The 15770-nt window shown below is 53.5% G+C and overlaps 7 protein-coding genes across 7 annotated transcripts; 2 read left to right on the top strand and 5 right to left on the bottom strand.

Moving 5' to 3' along the window:
* Window positions 1–15: 15 nt before the first annotated feature.
* BDP55DRAFT_551004 (uncharacterized protein) lies at window positions 16–1560 on the bottom strand (the record flags this gene model as incomplete). Its single annotated transcript, XM_060569081.1, has 1 exon — window positions 16–1560. The coding sequence occupies one exon, from the start codon at window positions 1558–1560 to the stop codon at window positions 16–18; it is 1545 nt and encodes a 514-aa protein (XP_060430189.1).
* Window positions 1561–2802: 1242 nt separating this feature from the next.
* BDP55DRAFT_550892 (uncharacterized protein) lies at window positions 2803–5496 on the top strand (the record flags this gene model as incomplete). Its single annotated transcript, XM_060569065.1, has 6 exons — window positions 2803–3027; window positions 3145–3554; window positions 3692–4016; window positions 4076–4398; window positions 4456–4785; window positions 4872–5496. The coding sequence occupies 6 exons, from the start codon at window positions 2803–2805 to the stop codon at window positions 5494–5496; spliced, it is 2238 nt and encodes a 745-aa protein (XP_060430188.1).
* Window positions 5497–6536: 1040 nt separating this feature from the next.
* On the bottom strand, window positions 6537–7235 carry BDP55DRAFT_728035 (uncharacterized protein; the record flags this gene model as incomplete). Its single annotated transcript, XM_060579390.1, has 1 exon — window positions 6537–7235. One exon carries the CDS (start codon window positions 7233–7235, stop codon window positions 6537–6539), a length of 699 nt encoding a protein of 232 aa, XP_060430187.1.
* Window positions 7236–7484: 249 nt separating this feature from the next.
* On the bottom strand, window positions 7485–8522 carry BDP55DRAFT_631351 (2OG-Fe(II) oxygenase family oxidoreductase; the record flags this gene model as incomplete). The annotated part of the gene is made up of 1 exon (XM_060572272.1): window positions 7485–8522. The coding sequence occupies one exon, from the start codon at window positions 8520–8522 to the stop codon at window positions 7485–7487; it is 1038 nt and encodes a 345-aa protein (XP_060430186.1).
* A 121-nt stretch (window positions 8523–8643) lies between these two features.
* Window positions 8644–9229, top strand: BDP55DRAFT_661944 (uncharacterized protein). Its single transcript, XM_060574765.1, has 2 exons — window positions 8644–9005; window positions 9068–9229. The coding sequence occupies exon 1, from the start codon at window positions 8753–8755 to the stop codon at window positions 8906–8908; it is 156 nt and encodes a 51-aa protein (XP_060430185.1). The 5' UTR covers window positions 8644–8752; the 3' UTR covers window positions 8909–9005; window positions 9068–9229.
* Window positions 9230–9613: 384 nt separating this feature from the next.
* Window positions 9614–10840, bottom strand: BDP55DRAFT_110279 (uncharacterized protein). The gene is made up of 3 exons (XM_060565380.1): window positions 10449–10840; window positions 9934–10369; window positions 9614–9878 (listed from the first exon to the last, which is right to left on the bottom strand). Exons 1-3 carry the CDS (start codon window positions 10746–10748, stop codon window positions 9772–9774), a joined length of 843 nt encoding a protein of 280 aa, XP_060430184.1. The 5' UTR covers window positions 10749–10840; the 3' UTR covers window positions 9614–9771.
* Window positions 10841–11732: 892 nt separating this feature from the next.
* On the bottom strand, window positions 11733–12770 carry BDP55DRAFT_550948 (cyclin; the record flags this gene model as incomplete). Its single annotated transcript, XM_060569073.1, has 1 exon — window positions 11733–12770. One exon carries the CDS (start codon window positions 12768–12770, stop codon window positions 11733–11735), a length of 1038 nt encoding a protein of 345 aa, XP_060430183.1.
* Between the last annotated feature and the right edge of the window lie 3000 nt (window positions 12771–15770).

Here is a 15770-nt window from a genome sequence, read left to right as displayed (position 1 = left end):
GCCCAATTGGTATCATCATATTGCTAGATATTCCTCCTTATCCTCAATCTGACCCGTCCTCCCATTCTTTAGGTAGAAATGCACCTTTTTCCGTGGGGGAACCGTAGCTTCCGCAGGTCCCCGAAAGTTCATCTCGACTATGCGCCTTTCCTTCGGCACGAACCTATTGCTTCCTTCATCGGAGGAAATCAACGCGTCCAAGTCAGTAGTGTCGTCAAGGGTGATATCATGCTCAATCTCAATCACTCGCTGCGCTATTGACCACGTTAACTTTCTCTCCCAAATGTTCCTCTCGGGCTGCATGAGCTTCTTCATCAGTCTTAGCGCCTCGAGCCGCAATCTCAGCTGGCGGCACCTAGTGACGACCATAAAGAGGAGAGAGCTAAAGCCTAATTCCAGAACACTTTCAGTGCCCCAGCCTGCTGAGGACTTTGACGAGGACGATTCGGGAAAAGACCCCGGCGAGCCTTCTGCCTGCGATGCGAGGACGACAACGGCGCGGAACTTGTCCGTGTGCTCGTCGTAGACACATTCGCCCGCTTCCCCCTTGTCGGAACTCAAAAGCGCGATCTTGCCCACAAGATACCGGATATCCAATAATCGCACCATATCCTCCTCCCTGGTGGTATATCTCTCCTCCTTTTTCAACTCCCTGTACGCCTTGTACCACGCATCGAGGTCAACGAGGATGAACTGTCGAGTCCACTTTGCGTCCGGTTCGGGGCCTTCCTGACCGGCCTCGAGATGGCAATCGTCGACGGATTCCAAATACCGAACCAGACGGACGTGTATGGTCAACAATCGGGCATGAGCTTCTGCAACATTCTGAAGTCGGTTGGTAGATGTGGATATGGGCTTGCGCACAGTCGGAAACGTCGCGGGATTGATGCCGTAGCGGTATGGAGCGATGCTCAACTGCCGCATAACCGGTGTCACATGGTTCCGCAGAAAGTCAGACTCATTGTGAATCTCGTTCAGGATATTGATCCCGTGCCGGCAGTGGGTCGTCGCCTCTTTCGGGTTCCGGCGAAGCAGCTCTATGCAGATGAAGAGAACGCAGACGAAGAGGATCAGCGCGCGGTCCGTCGTCGTGCGGAGCAGCTTGATTGCCTCGTTGTAGTGCCACACAGCAAAGGGACTCGCTTCCCACGCTCCCTTGCTGAACGTCTCGTACACGGAGCTGAGCGCCAGCACGGCGTGGCTAGCAACAGGCTCCTGGTCTGACATCTGGATCACGACGTTGGTCCAGAAGTACGAGTTGAGGGAACCAGAAAAAGCCGGGGCGGTGACCTTGCGATAGAAGTCCATCGTTCGTTCGGCGTGGGCGATGCTGGCTCTGCTCGGTTGTGCGGCCCGGATTGAAGGTGCATTATTTACGGGGCATGACCTCAAGAGTTGCGCCCAGGAGTATGTCGTCGTCGGCGGAGATATGTAGCCGTCACATCTACGGCCGGTGGAGATGCATCTCGCACAAGATGGACGCGCCTCATCGCACTTGATACGCCGGATTTTGCAGGTTGTACAACCTGTCTTTACTCTTTGTGTGCCAATTCGGGCCATGACGGGATGGTCGACTCAAAGGTTGACTAGATGGCCGCGACAGGTCAGGCGCGAATCAACTCCATTACATGAGCTCGTTTCAACTTGGTCGTCCAACAACAGGCGCGATATTGGTCCAGTCAAGAAGAACACGAGGAGTGAAAGTGCGGGGGTAACGTATTCGATGTATCAATCATATAAATCCAATGGAAGTTAACTGGTGGCAACGTAGATCCTATGTAGAGTAGCTTAAAGTGTCAAAGTTTGAAAGCCAATGTCGTTCTTCGAGGTTTAAGCAGCTCGCCTGCACTAGCCGCTCGGATGAACATCCGCAACAGTGAATCGTTGGCGGCAAGTCTCGGCGGATATTGGTTTCGAAACGGAAAAGCTGGGGATTTCAACGTGCTTGGGCAAGTTCGGATGCCGTGGGGCATTTAACGAACACACCAATAGTTCTTAGATATTGGAAACTCTCTTGCCCGTGCCAGACTTGAATTATAGGATGAAACCATTCGGCTATCGGCGGAGTGCCAAACGGGAACATTGGGTTGTCAATCGTTGGAAATCTGATTGGACAAGGAGCTATTCGGGGACGTTAAAGAAGCTGGCCTCCTGGAATATGCCGGCGTTGAAGTGGCGGACCACTGGCCTCTCTACTGTAGAAATTAGGTAGGTGGTCGAGAAAAGCGTATGAAGTACTCAAAGCTATCTAATTCTAGCTAAGTGCTCCAGCCCAAACTCATAGTCTCGGGGTGTATTGATGGGCTGAAAGGGTGGCAGGCTGAATAACCAAGCAGCCGGTAAGCATGAATGCCGGCATCGAGGATTGCAGATTCCAAGGGATAATATGTCTCGATCTGGTGGAAGTGTTCACCGCTCACCTCGAGTCGCCGATCACTCACTCAAGGTGAGCTGCTCAACGGTCTGCCAGGACTCACTGGACCGGGGGATCGACGGTCTAGACCGCAATGGACCGCAGAGTACTGTATTAGGACTAGCGCAGCATCTCGAGCGAGCCAGCAGAGAGCTTCGTTGAGAAAGGACCAATTGGAGCTAAGCTTTCTTCGGAAGCCTCCGGCCAGAGCGCTGCCATCGTTGCGAATCCCCCCCCTTCACCGCATTTCTTCGACAACATCCCTCAAGTATTCCTGCAATCGCCACCTCCCGCCTACCGTCCGCGGGTGCTCCCTCGAACAGGTTCCGAAATGACCTGATACACGTGGCGAATGCCGTCGAAATGCCACTCAATCGGACCCATCCAACATGTCGCCATTTCGCCCGCTGCGGCCGCGGCCATCAGCCGAAGGATCACCGGCCAACATCCGGCAGAATCCCGATTCTAATTCTGATCCCAACGCCGAATCTGGTACCCGTACCGGCCTTGGTCCCGGTCCTGGGCCCGGCCGTCCTAACATCAGCCTCCGCCGTCCCGCGCGGCCACGCAAGACCAACAGCGCCTGCGATCCGTGTCGTAGGCGGAAGACAAAGGTGGGCCTCGGCTTCCCCTGTCTTGCTTTTGCCACTGCGGCGTTGTTCCTTGACGTTCCCAATCATTGTACATGCCTTGAGTTCTGTTGTATGGAATGCTAATTGCCGTCTTGATAGTGCGATGGACGACTCCCGCGATGCGTCATGTGTGACCACCGTGCGGAGAATTGCGAGTACACCTACACTGTCCGACACCGGGTTACTCTCGCCGAAGTGGAGCAGTCGAAACGAGGTGGCCCTGCTGAGATACTCGAATCTCTTCGAACGCTTCCGCCAGAACAAGCCCTCGAATTGTTTCGTAAACTACGCAATGAGACGCCCGATCGTGCTTTGAACCTGGCACGCCCGTCCGACCAGCAACACCTCAGAGGGCTTCTGCCACCAACACAGAACAGCCTTGGGTTCGAACTGACCATTCGACACCCTATCGCATATCCAGCTCTGTTCCCGGTACCGTACACGGACTTGACTCTTGGAGCCTTACTTCAACCTGTGACGAAGTCTTGGCTGCAAGGACAACAAGACGAGTATGTCAATCCTTATCAATAGCCTAGTCCAGATGCCTATTGTCAGGGCATGTGAACGTCGCCTCAAACAGACATAACCTTGACAAGACGGTGTCCTGGGCTTGGCCGATACGCCGCGGTACATTAACGAATTGCAGGTCTTCTAGGCAAGTCTCCCCTTTTGCGAGTCCGTATCTGACTCCCGAGCGAGATGAGGAGCCCAAATCTGGTTCTCCTGATTCTACGGGAGCTGCGACGCCGAGACCACTCTTTGACGAACGATTACGTCTTCTTGATATTACCAAGTGGACAAATATCCCCATCCCGAACGACCTTGCCATCAGTATTATATCGCACTATCTTGACATTGACTACGCTACGATACCCCTTTTCGACGCCGACCTGTTTGTACGAGATCTGGTTAATCTTCAACAATTCTTTTGCTCTCCATTTCTTGTCACTGCCGTCTTGAGTTGGGCGTGTGTATGTGACCTATTCCCGCCCTCAATGTGTTGCGATTTCCTGGGGGCTAACTAAAGCAGCAATCATATACGACCCTCCATGCCGATGCCGCCTCTTTCAGTGTAGCTCTTTTCGCAGAATCTCAGCAGTATTTCTCCGATCAACAGCAGCCACACAGCGTCACAACCATTGCTGCACTGCAAATACTGACCATGTGCGCCGTGACGTACGGCAAAGACGACATGAGTCTCCGGTTCCTGCAAGAGAGTGTGAAGCTGGGTAAGGCGATGGGCCTCTTCAATGTCCAATCCGAAGCCGAATCAGCTACCGTCTGGCTGGGCGGCCACGCCGAGTGGACGAGGGCGGCATCGTACACTGCTTGGGGCATTTATAACTGGGTATCGTGAGTACTCGAGCGTAATCATTGTTCCCATCCCAAGATGGCTGCTAACCCATGTAGGGTGTACTCCCTTCACTATCGCGTCCACGAAATCCACACACCGCCCTTACTACCTATGCCCCGAGACTTGATTGCATCCCTACCAAGCGACAATCCAGAGACATCTAAGATAGCCTTTCATGCTCAGCTCCTCAGCGCCGCGAGTGACATGTGGGTTATCTTCAAAGACATCTTGGAAAGATTCTATGACCCTCAGTACCATGGTACCACGCTCGAGTCAACGTTGAGATTCGCAGAAGGAACATACCATCGTCTACTCTCCTGGTCTGGTGCACTCTCTTTGGGCATGGCAAGAGGCGAAGAAAGTAAGCACAGCGTCATGCTGTTACAGTACGTCATCCACCCTTCCCAGTACTCCTAATGTAGCGTTGGGATACTTAACATTGCTTTTAACGAGGCTGACGTATTTTCAACAGCGTCTACTTCCACGCCGTGGTGACTGATCTATTCCGACCATTCCTCGCAACCGAATACAAATCACAGCGCCTCTACTCCTTCAGTACACACTATGCCACTCCCGAAGCAGTATATGCGTCGTCCATCACACAGCTAAAGCAACTGCTTCTCTTATACCGCCTGCGCTACAAGAACGCGAACTACTCGGTCCTATGGCAGACTGCAGTCGTCTACGTCGCCAATGCCATGATTTCTGAAGGAGGAATGGCACTCCGGGCAGACGGCCAACCCGGTAACGAGTGGAAATTCTACCTAGACGTCTGCCTCGCAGGCCTAGAGGACCTTTACGCCTCGTTCCCAGTCTTTGGGTCAATCGCCCAGGGCATGGTCGGCATGGCGCTGCGGCACTCGGCCATACGAACCAACAAGGCTATCAGCGTCTTGGCACAGCTCGATGAGATCGAGCGACGGCACGCATCTATCAAGGGCATGACCGACAAGACGGAGGCGCGGTGGATTATCGACCTGGACCTTGCGACGACTGATTTTGAGGGTGCTCAAGCTCGTAACTTGGTCGAAGAGCTTCAGAAGTTGATGGTTGAGCAGACTGAGTCTGGGCATGTGGGCGAAGATGGCCAACCTTGAGGAAGATGCGTCCTAGTCCCCTCAAAAAATTGCGTATAGGAAAAGCGACAGGATAGAAGTGCTTCTTTCTGTATTGGGCCTTTTGCTGCAGAGAGACCTGACCTGGCCGTCGACAACGGTTGATCATTCTAGAGACAGCAAGAAAGACTTCCTAAGATACATGGCATGGGAGCCCAATGCGTAATGAAAAGGGGCTACAGCTCAGAAGTTGAGCAGAGATACCACCAGCAACTCCCCACTGAACAATTCGGAGGATTCCGGTCCTTGCCAAAGGCGGCCAATGCTCGGTCTTACATGAGATGCCGACGGCGACGGGTCACTCTGTCTCTCACTGAATAGGCTCAAGGGCCCAAGGGGAACTTCGGTCTTGATTGGTCAACGAAGCCTGCTCCCTGATGACGGCAAAAGTCTACATGCAAATCATGGGGAGACGAAACAATGGTTCTCGCCAGGTCGACGCAGATAGTAACTTCCGTGACCTCCTCCGCCCGTCCCCCAGATTCCCAGCGATCTTTCCGCGTCCAACGCAAATCAAACACCTTCTCAAGCCTACCAGTGCCATGCCTGGCAGCAAGATCTTCTCCAACTTGACATATTTGGTAACACCCGAGAACAGGGGCTCGCTTACCACACTGCTAAGCATCGCCTCATTGCCCCACTGATCACCTTCGCCATCGCCATCGCTTCTATAAGGCTCTCCGAAAAGCCTAGCCCACTCCTCCTTGGCCTCCTCTTTCAAAGGCTGACATTGGATATGCCCTGCAAACATCGTCAACCTATTCCAGTACTCGAAGCACCGCGAATTGAACATCAACTTGACGGTCAACTCAAACACCGGCTCTGTTCCGTCCCTCCCAGGATGGGTGATGAGCCAAGTAAATGTGGTAGGACGTTGGTAAGTTCTCCATCAACCGCTCGAATAGCGACGATAGTGGCATCAACGTCATTGATAACGTTGCCGTCGGAGTCTGTGGGCACGTCGACGCCCAACAGTTCCGCGCAAGAGGCAACAAGTTGGTCAGCGGGCATGCGCCCGTCTTCTAAGCGGACGCCACTTTATCCCCGATCCGTGTCTTCTCAAACAACATCGGACCAAGACATTGTTCGAAGGCTTCTCGCACCTGGGTTTCGCCCAGTTCGACGTCGTCGATATTGATGAGAGATTTGAGTTTTCGGGCACATTTGGCCACATGTTTTCCGTCAGCTAGATCTGCTTCAAAAAGCCTATGAAGAACACGACGATCGCTCTCAGGCATGCGATCAGCATCGGCGCCGTCGTACTCGGCAATGAGACGTTGAATATTGATCTTGTCAGGTAGTTTGCGCAGTGTGCCAGCCTCGTTACCCAAACCAGGCCAAGTGAGACGGCCGTCCGGGCCAAGTGTCACAGACTTGTCAATGAGCCCAGCATTCTGTCTCTGTCGTATCTTCTTGATGAAGGCCTTGTAGTGTTTCGTGGCGTCCAGGATATTCCTGTCATGAGCGGTAGATGGAACGGCTTCGGGCTCTTGGGACGTCTGTGTACCACAGGACCACGTCATACCTGGACGAAGGCACGCGTAGGTTGTCGCCATCTCAGGCCAAGGGGCTCGAACTGACATCTTTGGCGCTGACCATATCTGGTGATCGAGTTGATCCTGGTAGGGCTCCAAAGCCTCGAGGCCAATCTCTTCATCAGCCACGGGGCGCCGCAAGTCCGGATTGGACTGGATGTGCTTCGGGACGAATAAGCCATGCATCACCGTCTCTCTGATCTACTCGAGGTGAAGTGGTTGGCGAGGGAGAGAATGACCAGGAAGGTGCAGGGGAAAGAGCGATTGGGCCTTGTTGCCTCGGAGTGAGGTTATGCAGGTTCGTCGAGGTGAAGTTCAAAACGAGAGAAAAGTCGAGGAGTCTGAAACAAATCAGTCATCTAGGAACCTCGAAGTAACCACGAGAACAATCAATTGTCGATTCATAATCTAGGCTGCCGCAAAGTTTTGACCATTTCAATCGGATTTCTGAATAGGATCAGCCTCAGCATCATCAACAACAAGCTCTTCCTCCTTCTCTTCGACCATCACCTTTCCCATCACCTTCTCACCCTTCTCACCCTTCACAACACTCACATTCTCACCCTCAAACTCATCCTCTGGCCCTTCGCCCTCCCTCCAAGCCTCAGGTCCAAGATACCTCCTCGGCCAAATATTCATCGCAGTCTTCAACCCATCCCCAACAGGCAACCCAGCGTGCACAACCCTCCCATCCCCCGTTCCATTCTCGTGCAAATTCACCCAAAACACTGCATTCCCCCTCACAGGCTTGAACGCAATCCCACCATCATTATGTTTCCTCCACATGGTCCCCTCACCATCCACCCTCCGATGCTGCGGCGTAATGGCCTCGATCTTGGGAAACCACGTCTCACCGCCCGTGCAATCATCCTCCAAAATCGCAAAAAAGCTCGCGACCCGGTTCCATTTTCGTCTTCGCCCGGTTCTGACATCGGGTTGGAAATCATCGTACCAGTCGTGGTGGACGTTGAATCTTTGGCCTTTTGTATATCGCACCAATTGGGGCGGTCCAATCTCGTCTCGCCCAGGCGCCATCATCGTGCCCAGGAAATCTTCCGCTCTGGCTAACACGCATTCCACGGCGATATCATCGGCAGGTAAGCCAGCGGACCAGGAAGTTCTACCCGGCGTCCCCTGCGTTCTGCCATTCTTGACGACGTACGAGGGTTTGAAGGCCGGCTCGCCTGCTTCTAAGAGGGATATGATGTCTGCTTCGGAGAGGAAGTTATGGATGTAGATTACCAATGGATCGAGGGAGACGATTTGCATGGTGTAGTTTTGGGATTGGCAGATGTAGGGCTCGGTCGTCAAGACTTCCGGATCAGAAAAGATGTCGTCTGTCGGTGTGGAGAAGAGCTTGTTGAGGGAGGTTTGGAGACGGGAGGGGATATTGTGTTGTTGGATGTAAGGGAAGGAGATTGCTACGAGGGCTGTATAGGCCGATAGCCCGAGAATTTTGGTGAATGCGCTCATAATGTATCACCCATTCGAAGCGCCTCTACACGATCAAGAATAGCAACGGTGAAGACACGTCATAAGCACGCAGTAGACGGGAGCTTGGGGGGTGGCATCTTCATATAAGAGCGCATCTCAAACCATATCCAGGGTCCCACGCTGGCTTTCTACATGTGAGCGCCGATCCGGCTCAATTACTTCAAATCTGTCCCCAATCCGAGGTTCCGAATGCGCCTCAGATAGATCAAATGGAGCGTCGTCCTCCGGCTGGGCGGAGAAACTCTGCCTCTCCCGGACCGCATCCCGTCCCCCGCATTTTTGGGGTAGCTGTGTCTTACCGAAACTCACCGAGATTTTACAGAACAGAGCTGGAGGCGAGAGCTCGGTCAAGGTGCTTCCATTAACAAAGCAAGAACTCATTGTTTAGCTAACTTAATGTTGAGCTTACTCATAGCGAAGGAGCTATAAGTGAAAAAGGTGGCTTCGAATTGTCCACCACATCTATAGTTTCGAGAAATATATCTACTACTTAAACAATGGAAGAAAGAGAGGGGGGGACTGACCTTATAATTCACGCCCTTATCCGGATTCAAACAGCGCGCCCCTCAGTCAACCGAAACTCTGACTTCCTGGGAGTATTTGTTTGTTGAAGCACTACACCACGCACACAGCTTGACCTGAACCGCCGACCTAGACGGACACTGCTGTGCTGGTGACAGAAAAGGTGTTGGGGGGTAATATATACCCTTGGATGCCTAGAGGAATGGAGGTCAAGGAAGGTAGGCACGTAGTTAGTCTCACCTGAGGTAGGAGCGGGGCAGATGTGGGAAGGAACGAGGCAGGTGATTTAACAGCCCCTTTTAGCCTCGCGCCGCACTCATCTAGTAATTCATCAGACACGAAATTAGACGAAACCTCTCCCGGATGAAACGATTTACTTTGTAGCTCCATGATATGCAGATATTCGATACTCCCCAAACCATACGCAGCGAACTCCTTTTCAAGATATCCCAGCCGTAGCACCCACGGCTTCCAAGATGGTAAAACAATATGCGTACAGCAAGAACCGGCGCCGCAGTCTACAAAGAAAGCAAAAAAATTCTGTTCATCTCGTTGGAGAATCGCATCCACTCGGTACCAATCCGAGACTCAATGGGTATGGCGGAAGATTTCAGGGAATGCCAAATGCTCCATCGCGAAAAGATCCCTAAACTATGCTAGCAAACGCCACGCAAAACATGCGCTGATAAATGAGTTCCTCGTCGTTCTAGATCTGGCTGTGCCGCGCACGCTTGCGAGCGCTTCCTTGAGATGATGATGATGGGTGCAGCTTGTCGTTCTTCTCCCTCTTGAGCTTGTCGTCGAGGACGCGGGCTATCAGTAGTTAGCATCATGATTCCTTCTAGCGTATTCAAGTGCCGTCACATACTAAGCACGTCGTATCCGAACTGGGGGTACTTCAAGCACAAAGAGCGGAACTCGTCCTCGGCTTCGGAACGGAGGGTGTGCGAGCGCATGGCCCAGAACTGTGCGACGGGGGCGCGTATCGTGGTGTCGTCCTTGCCAGTGTAGGCGTAGACGTAGCGGGCGTAGGCAATCTCGCCCTTGGCCGTTGAGTTGACGCAATGGATTTTGGAGCTGGCGAGCGAGCGGAGGCTGGGAACACCAAACTTCTCGGCCAAAGTATAGACGCGCGCATGCTTCAGAAGCTGCGTGCCATCCGCATCGACTTCGGGAGTCGAGGGATCCTGCTCGAGGGTGCGCGTACCGGCGACCTTGCGGGGGAAGTACTCTCCTGTGTAGAGGAACTCGAGGAAGCATCCAACCGCGTCGAGGTCTTCGCCGACGAGCTCAATTTGACGCGGCTGTCGCGCATTGGGTTAGTGACGTCGGGGAACCGCTGATTGCGCCGGGCGATTGGCGCAACCTGGGAGGAACACCTACGCTACCATCGTCGCTGAACTGCGCGCATGCCTCCTTGAAGAAAGGACTTTGCACCAGAAGGGCCTGATGAGCTGTGACAATGGCTTCTGTCTCGCCCTGACCGACCAAGAGGGTCACAACGGGGCTAGATAGGTAGCTGACAAAGTGGGTGCGCGACTCGACGGGATCGTTCTCGCCGCCCTCAGCGAAGGGAAGTTCCTCAGCATTGGCATCGCCCTCCTCGGCCATCTCGACGTCTGCGCCAGGATTGGCGGGGGCGTCGTCAACGACCTCAACGTCATTGTTGAATTCTTCGGCCATTGCGACGGGTTCGGTCGCGATTGCGCGGTCGTGCTCAGATGTCTGGTCTTGTTTGAAGGAGTGATTCGGTCAGACTGCGTCGGACAGCTCGATTTTTCGCATTGAGAACCGGCCAACCGGTCGCGTGAACGTTTGGAACAGATCAGGCGCGGAAAGAAAGACGTAAAAGAACGTGATGAGCGTCAATGTCTAGTTTGAATTCGATCAACGGGCAAGCTGGAGGTGGGAGGAGAAAGTCTGTCCAGGTTCCAGGTTCCAGGTTAGGGGGGCACGGGCAAGGCGGCGGAGCTCTAAGCTTCGAGGTAGGGAACCAAGCTGGCTGCAGCTGTCTCCCTCTATACGCACGGCTCCCAATGGTCCTTCCCCGTTCTGCACCCGTTAGAAGCGAGCCTGTGGTTCCTTTCCGTTTCCACAGGCAACATGCGACTCCGGGCAGGCACAACCCATCCACGCCTTCCAACCTTCCGACCTTGAGACTCCCGTCAAGGGTTCCTGCCAAGCGCGACGCGATAATCGATAAGCTTCCACACAATGCGATAAGCCACTTTTCGCTGGCGACCCTTATCATCGACGCACACCTTTGTCATCGCTTCTAATGTCCGGATACCTCTACCTAGGAAAGGAACGTAGCCGTTGAGACGAAATAATGTTCATGTCGCGTGACCATAAGTAGACAGTAGAGATGTCAACAAAGTCAATCCGTTGAAATTATCACCATCGGGTCTCTCCAACACCGGCGTCCGGTATCATGTGCACTTCCAGCAAAGGCGCCTCTCATAGTCATGATCAATAATAAGGGGATGTTATCCCGCTCAATTAAGTGTGTACTTTGTACTATGAAGAGAATCGCTATCAGACGTAACATACCCAGAAGTACACCGTTCCAATGCAATATGATGATGCGCTCTTGCTCCGACAAATGCCACAACCATGCTGCAAACACACAGTGACGTATCCCAATTACCTCTTCTCATTACGCCCTTCTCATTTCCATTGGTTTTCCTGCCCGGAATGCGCCGACTCCCTAGGCTTTCTGTTCAACGACAAATTCGGTAGGCTGGGATGTATAAGCCTCAATGGCTGCTCCTGCTTCAGAACCTCCCAGTGCTTCTTCAGTGTATCTTCTCTCACCACTAGCTCAAAGTTCGCCAGGAAGCAAAAACTAATCTCTAAGCGCGCCAACTCGACGTCGCTAACGCCTCCAACTTTGGCAATCTTGCTATGCGGATAGCTGAGGTCCTCCAGCGCCTTCATTGCCACTCTCAGCCCCGCCAGAACCAGTCGATGCGCATTTCGCCGGGTCACGGGAATGGCTCGTTCGTCAACGGCTAAGCGGTGGATATACAAGCTGGTAGCAAGGTACACGGCAGTGCTCATCGGGCACCATTGGTGAATTCTCGCGAGATATTCGTCAATACCAATGGGCGGCGGTTTCTTAGAGTAGAACTTGCGCGTGATCGCACTATGCTGAAGGTTAATCGGCTGCGAGTTCTCCCCAATTATTATGTGTGGCTCGGGTGCTTTCAGTGGTGGTGGAGGGGTCGGTGATTGTGTCTGCCGCAGGTGGACACCGTCTATTAATTGTGGTGTTGAGCTACTCGAGCCACTCATCTGGGACATCATAGCCGGTCGACGAGGCGAGGGAGCTGAAGATGCGGCTGCTGCTTCAGCCTCCTTGCGCATACGAGCTAGATTCTTCTGCGAGCTGGTGCGGATGAGCTCCTTCTCTGCCGCCATTCCTCTCATATTGGGCAGTGTAGGGCTTGTAGGTGGTGGTGTCGGAGGGATATCGCCTGTTATCTTCACGAGGGCCTCGATTCCGCCACTCAAGAGCCTCATCGCTGCCCTAGGCGACAACTTGAAGACATCGTTGTTTTCGGGGACGTTCGGGGGACTGTCGCAATCGGCAACGCTCAATCGCGGATCGGAAGAAGGGTTTGGCGGCGGCGGAATATCGGGGACGACGCTCGCGTTGGAATCTGTCTGCTGCAGCGGCAGGCCCTCTTCAGGCTTTGGAGTCATCCCTGCGGTATTTTGGTGTTGGTCCTGGAGGACACACCGGGGATGGTTATAGGGCGACAATGACGTCGGGTTGGGGTACGAGAGCAGCGTCTCGGTATGTTCGGCGTGGGCAACAGCGAGCATCTAACGCTTCGAGAAAACAGACAATAGTAAGCAAAAGCCCCGACGGAGGCCGTATTATGTGTGTACCGTTGAGCTATTTCACACAACTATCATGGCCCAAAGTATTATCTTTGCACAGTTGCAGTTCCCTCGGCCAGATTCGGCTTGCGGGGGTCGGAATATGTCGCAGGGAACTTCTTTCGCAGGCGACTCTCGAATGGTCTGGCCGAAATGGCGTAGTTTCCAGCCGTTCTAGGACAGGCTAACAGATATGGTCCTTGAAACAAAAGAAGCGACTTGGCGTGGGAAACTTGATCGTGGTTCGAATGGGGAAATGGGAATTATCGTCGTTCGGTTGCGGAAGATAAAAGAGCGAGCGGAGGGGCAAGCTGATTAACGGCGTAAGGTGATATTTCACCAGAGGTCTCGGTGGTCAAGAGGGGCTCGAAAAGGTCGGTCAATAATAATGCGGTGCGGCTGCACGTCTCGTTTGGGGGGTTAGAGCAAAGCAAGTGGTTCGCCTGGCAATGTCTCGCTCGGAGCAATATCGTTGGTGGTGGTAGCGGTGGTTCGTGGTGGTGGTCTGGACCAACAAGGTTGAATTGCTGGCAGAGGTGCTTGTGACAGAGCACAATCTTTTTGCTGATCTCGAAGCTAGTGCGGGGAACTGCAGGCATGCGGCAGGCGAAGAGAGCGCAAGAGACACGGCATCCCCGTTGCGATGGAGGGATCGGCGATCGTCTGAAGTCGAGGACGCTACAAAGTGCTGCAATATCCAAACACACTACAGGTGGGTGGCAGACCAGACAACGATTATGGCCCGGGAAGAGGGCGGCTTGGATTTGCAGGCGAAGCGATGCGCTGAGAAGAGATTGGGTGCCACCTGCAAGAAAAGCAAAAGGCTGGGCAGCCCTCAGAACAGCAGACGACGGGTGGCGTTTGCCTGATGGGTTTTGCAGCTGGCGCGATGCGGGTGCGATGCGGCGGACGTCGCCGGAGCAAAGTGTACAAGCAGGGAAGTATAGCGCCGCACAGGGGGATGGAAAGTCGTATTATTCTCTGCGGAGGCGACTTGACCGGGAACACGCTTCAACAAGCCGTGTACTCGAGCAGAAAGCGGTGGATAGACGGGAAACCTAGACCGGCGGGAGAAATGCCCTAGCAGATTGGCGGGCAAGAAGAATTGTGGTATCAGTGGGCGACCATCTGATGAATCGGCAAGAACTCCAAGCTGGTTGTGGCTGGCTGGCTTACTACCCGGGCGGAGAGGGGAGATATGCAGGAACCACGACGGGAGGTGAGCAGAGGTGGCGAAGATAATGGCCAAATATGAAGAAGAATGGGATGATAACGGATGGGCTAGATGGGCATCGAATGTGTATTGATGATGTTGTTGACCTGGGGTCGTCGTGGACGTCGCCGGTTATGCGTCGGTCGTGGTCTGGGTCTACATCTGCATGTAATGTCGTTGAGCGCGCCGGGTCGGGATGGGAGACCGGGACATTTTAATGAGCGGTTGAATTTTTGGAGAAATTTGGAGGCCGGGATTTTGGGAAGGCGGGCGTGGAGGTGGAGGGGCAGGTCCCACAGGCCGAGGATGGAACTGTGGAAGCAGAGGCAGCGCCTTCCTTGTTACAACTTGCCCGTGTTGCTTCTTCCGCCGTGCCATCCTCCTTGTTTTGCCGTCCTTCCTCGAGTATTCTGTTTTCTTTCCCGTTTGAAAGCGAAGCTTACACCTTCCCATTCTCCCCCCCCAGGGTAAGGTTGGTATTTACGGAGTACAAAGTAGTCATCCATCCATCCACACATCTTGGGAAGGACCAGAGAGCCATACCTGCTGACATGGACTTGACACATTTCGCTCGCACACTCTTACACATACAAACAACACGGCACTCGTACCCTCCACTTTGGGTTTACATCGCCTCGGATCGGGCAGGCGGCTACAGCAGTAGCTCGGCTCCCGCGGTGACGGTTCGAATTCTCGTGTAACAACTGAGGGGCTCCCTGGTGACGGGACATCACTAAGATGTGATTAGGTGCCCGTTAAGGCCCGATAGGAGTTGTCTTGATATCAACGGAGTTTCATTCACCCAGGTACAGTTCTCATGGGAAAGCCAGAGTAGGGTACCTCAGCAATAGGAGTATCACGTATTGTCGTCTTGCAGGTAGCAACCGCTCGCCCTTTCCTGCTTTGGGGTCTTTCCTTCCTCCTTCTCGATCCTGTCGCAAACCTGGAATGCGCCTCTCCAAATCCCTTCAGCGGGCACCTTCCATGTGGTGGTGAATTTGAGCAGGGGTATGAAGTACAGCAGAGCTAAGAGCAGCACAGACATTGGCCTGGCCGGTGCGGCGCCCCCACTCCCCCCGTTTTATTTTGGAGGTAGGCGCCGATGGTGGCTCAAAGTGGAGTTTTAGGGGTCCCTTTTTGCCTGTCAAATGACCAGATTTGATGCACGAGCCCCGGGTAATTGAGGCAGGCAGTGGCAGGCAACGCAGGCTCCAAGAGCAGTCTTGACGCGCTTCCAGATCTTCCACACATTTTCTATCCACACCGAGCCCAACTTGTGGAGCTTTTCAATGTCTTGCCATTTACTTTCCTGCATCTTCCTACGCCGCTGCAGATTCGATGTGACGGCGAACTGACGATAATGATACGAACATCCAGCTTGTTTTTGTCTGAACGACCCATCGGTGGCAAACATGTCCATGGTCTCCGCTAGACACCACACCACCTCACTCAACTGGATCTTACTGCCTCATGAAGTACATGGCATCCGAAGCCCCTCAAGGCCAGCCAGAAACCACCCAGCCATCCACGATTATCTTTCACAGTCAGTCAGACTTGAAGGATATACATCATCTTAACTAGCCATGATTCTGGCCGGCTTCTCGGGG

Source organism: Colletotrichum godetiae (assembly GCF_030913485.1).
Source record: "Colletotrichum godetiae strain CBS 193.32 chromosome Unknown BDP55scaffold_18, whole genome shotgun sequence".
Classification (NCBI taxonomy): Eukaryota; Fungi; Ascomycota; class Sordariomycetes; order Glomerellales; family Glomerellaceae; genus Colletotrichum; species Colletotrichum godetiae.
This window is presented reverse-complemented; position numbering and strand designations above follow the sequence as displayed.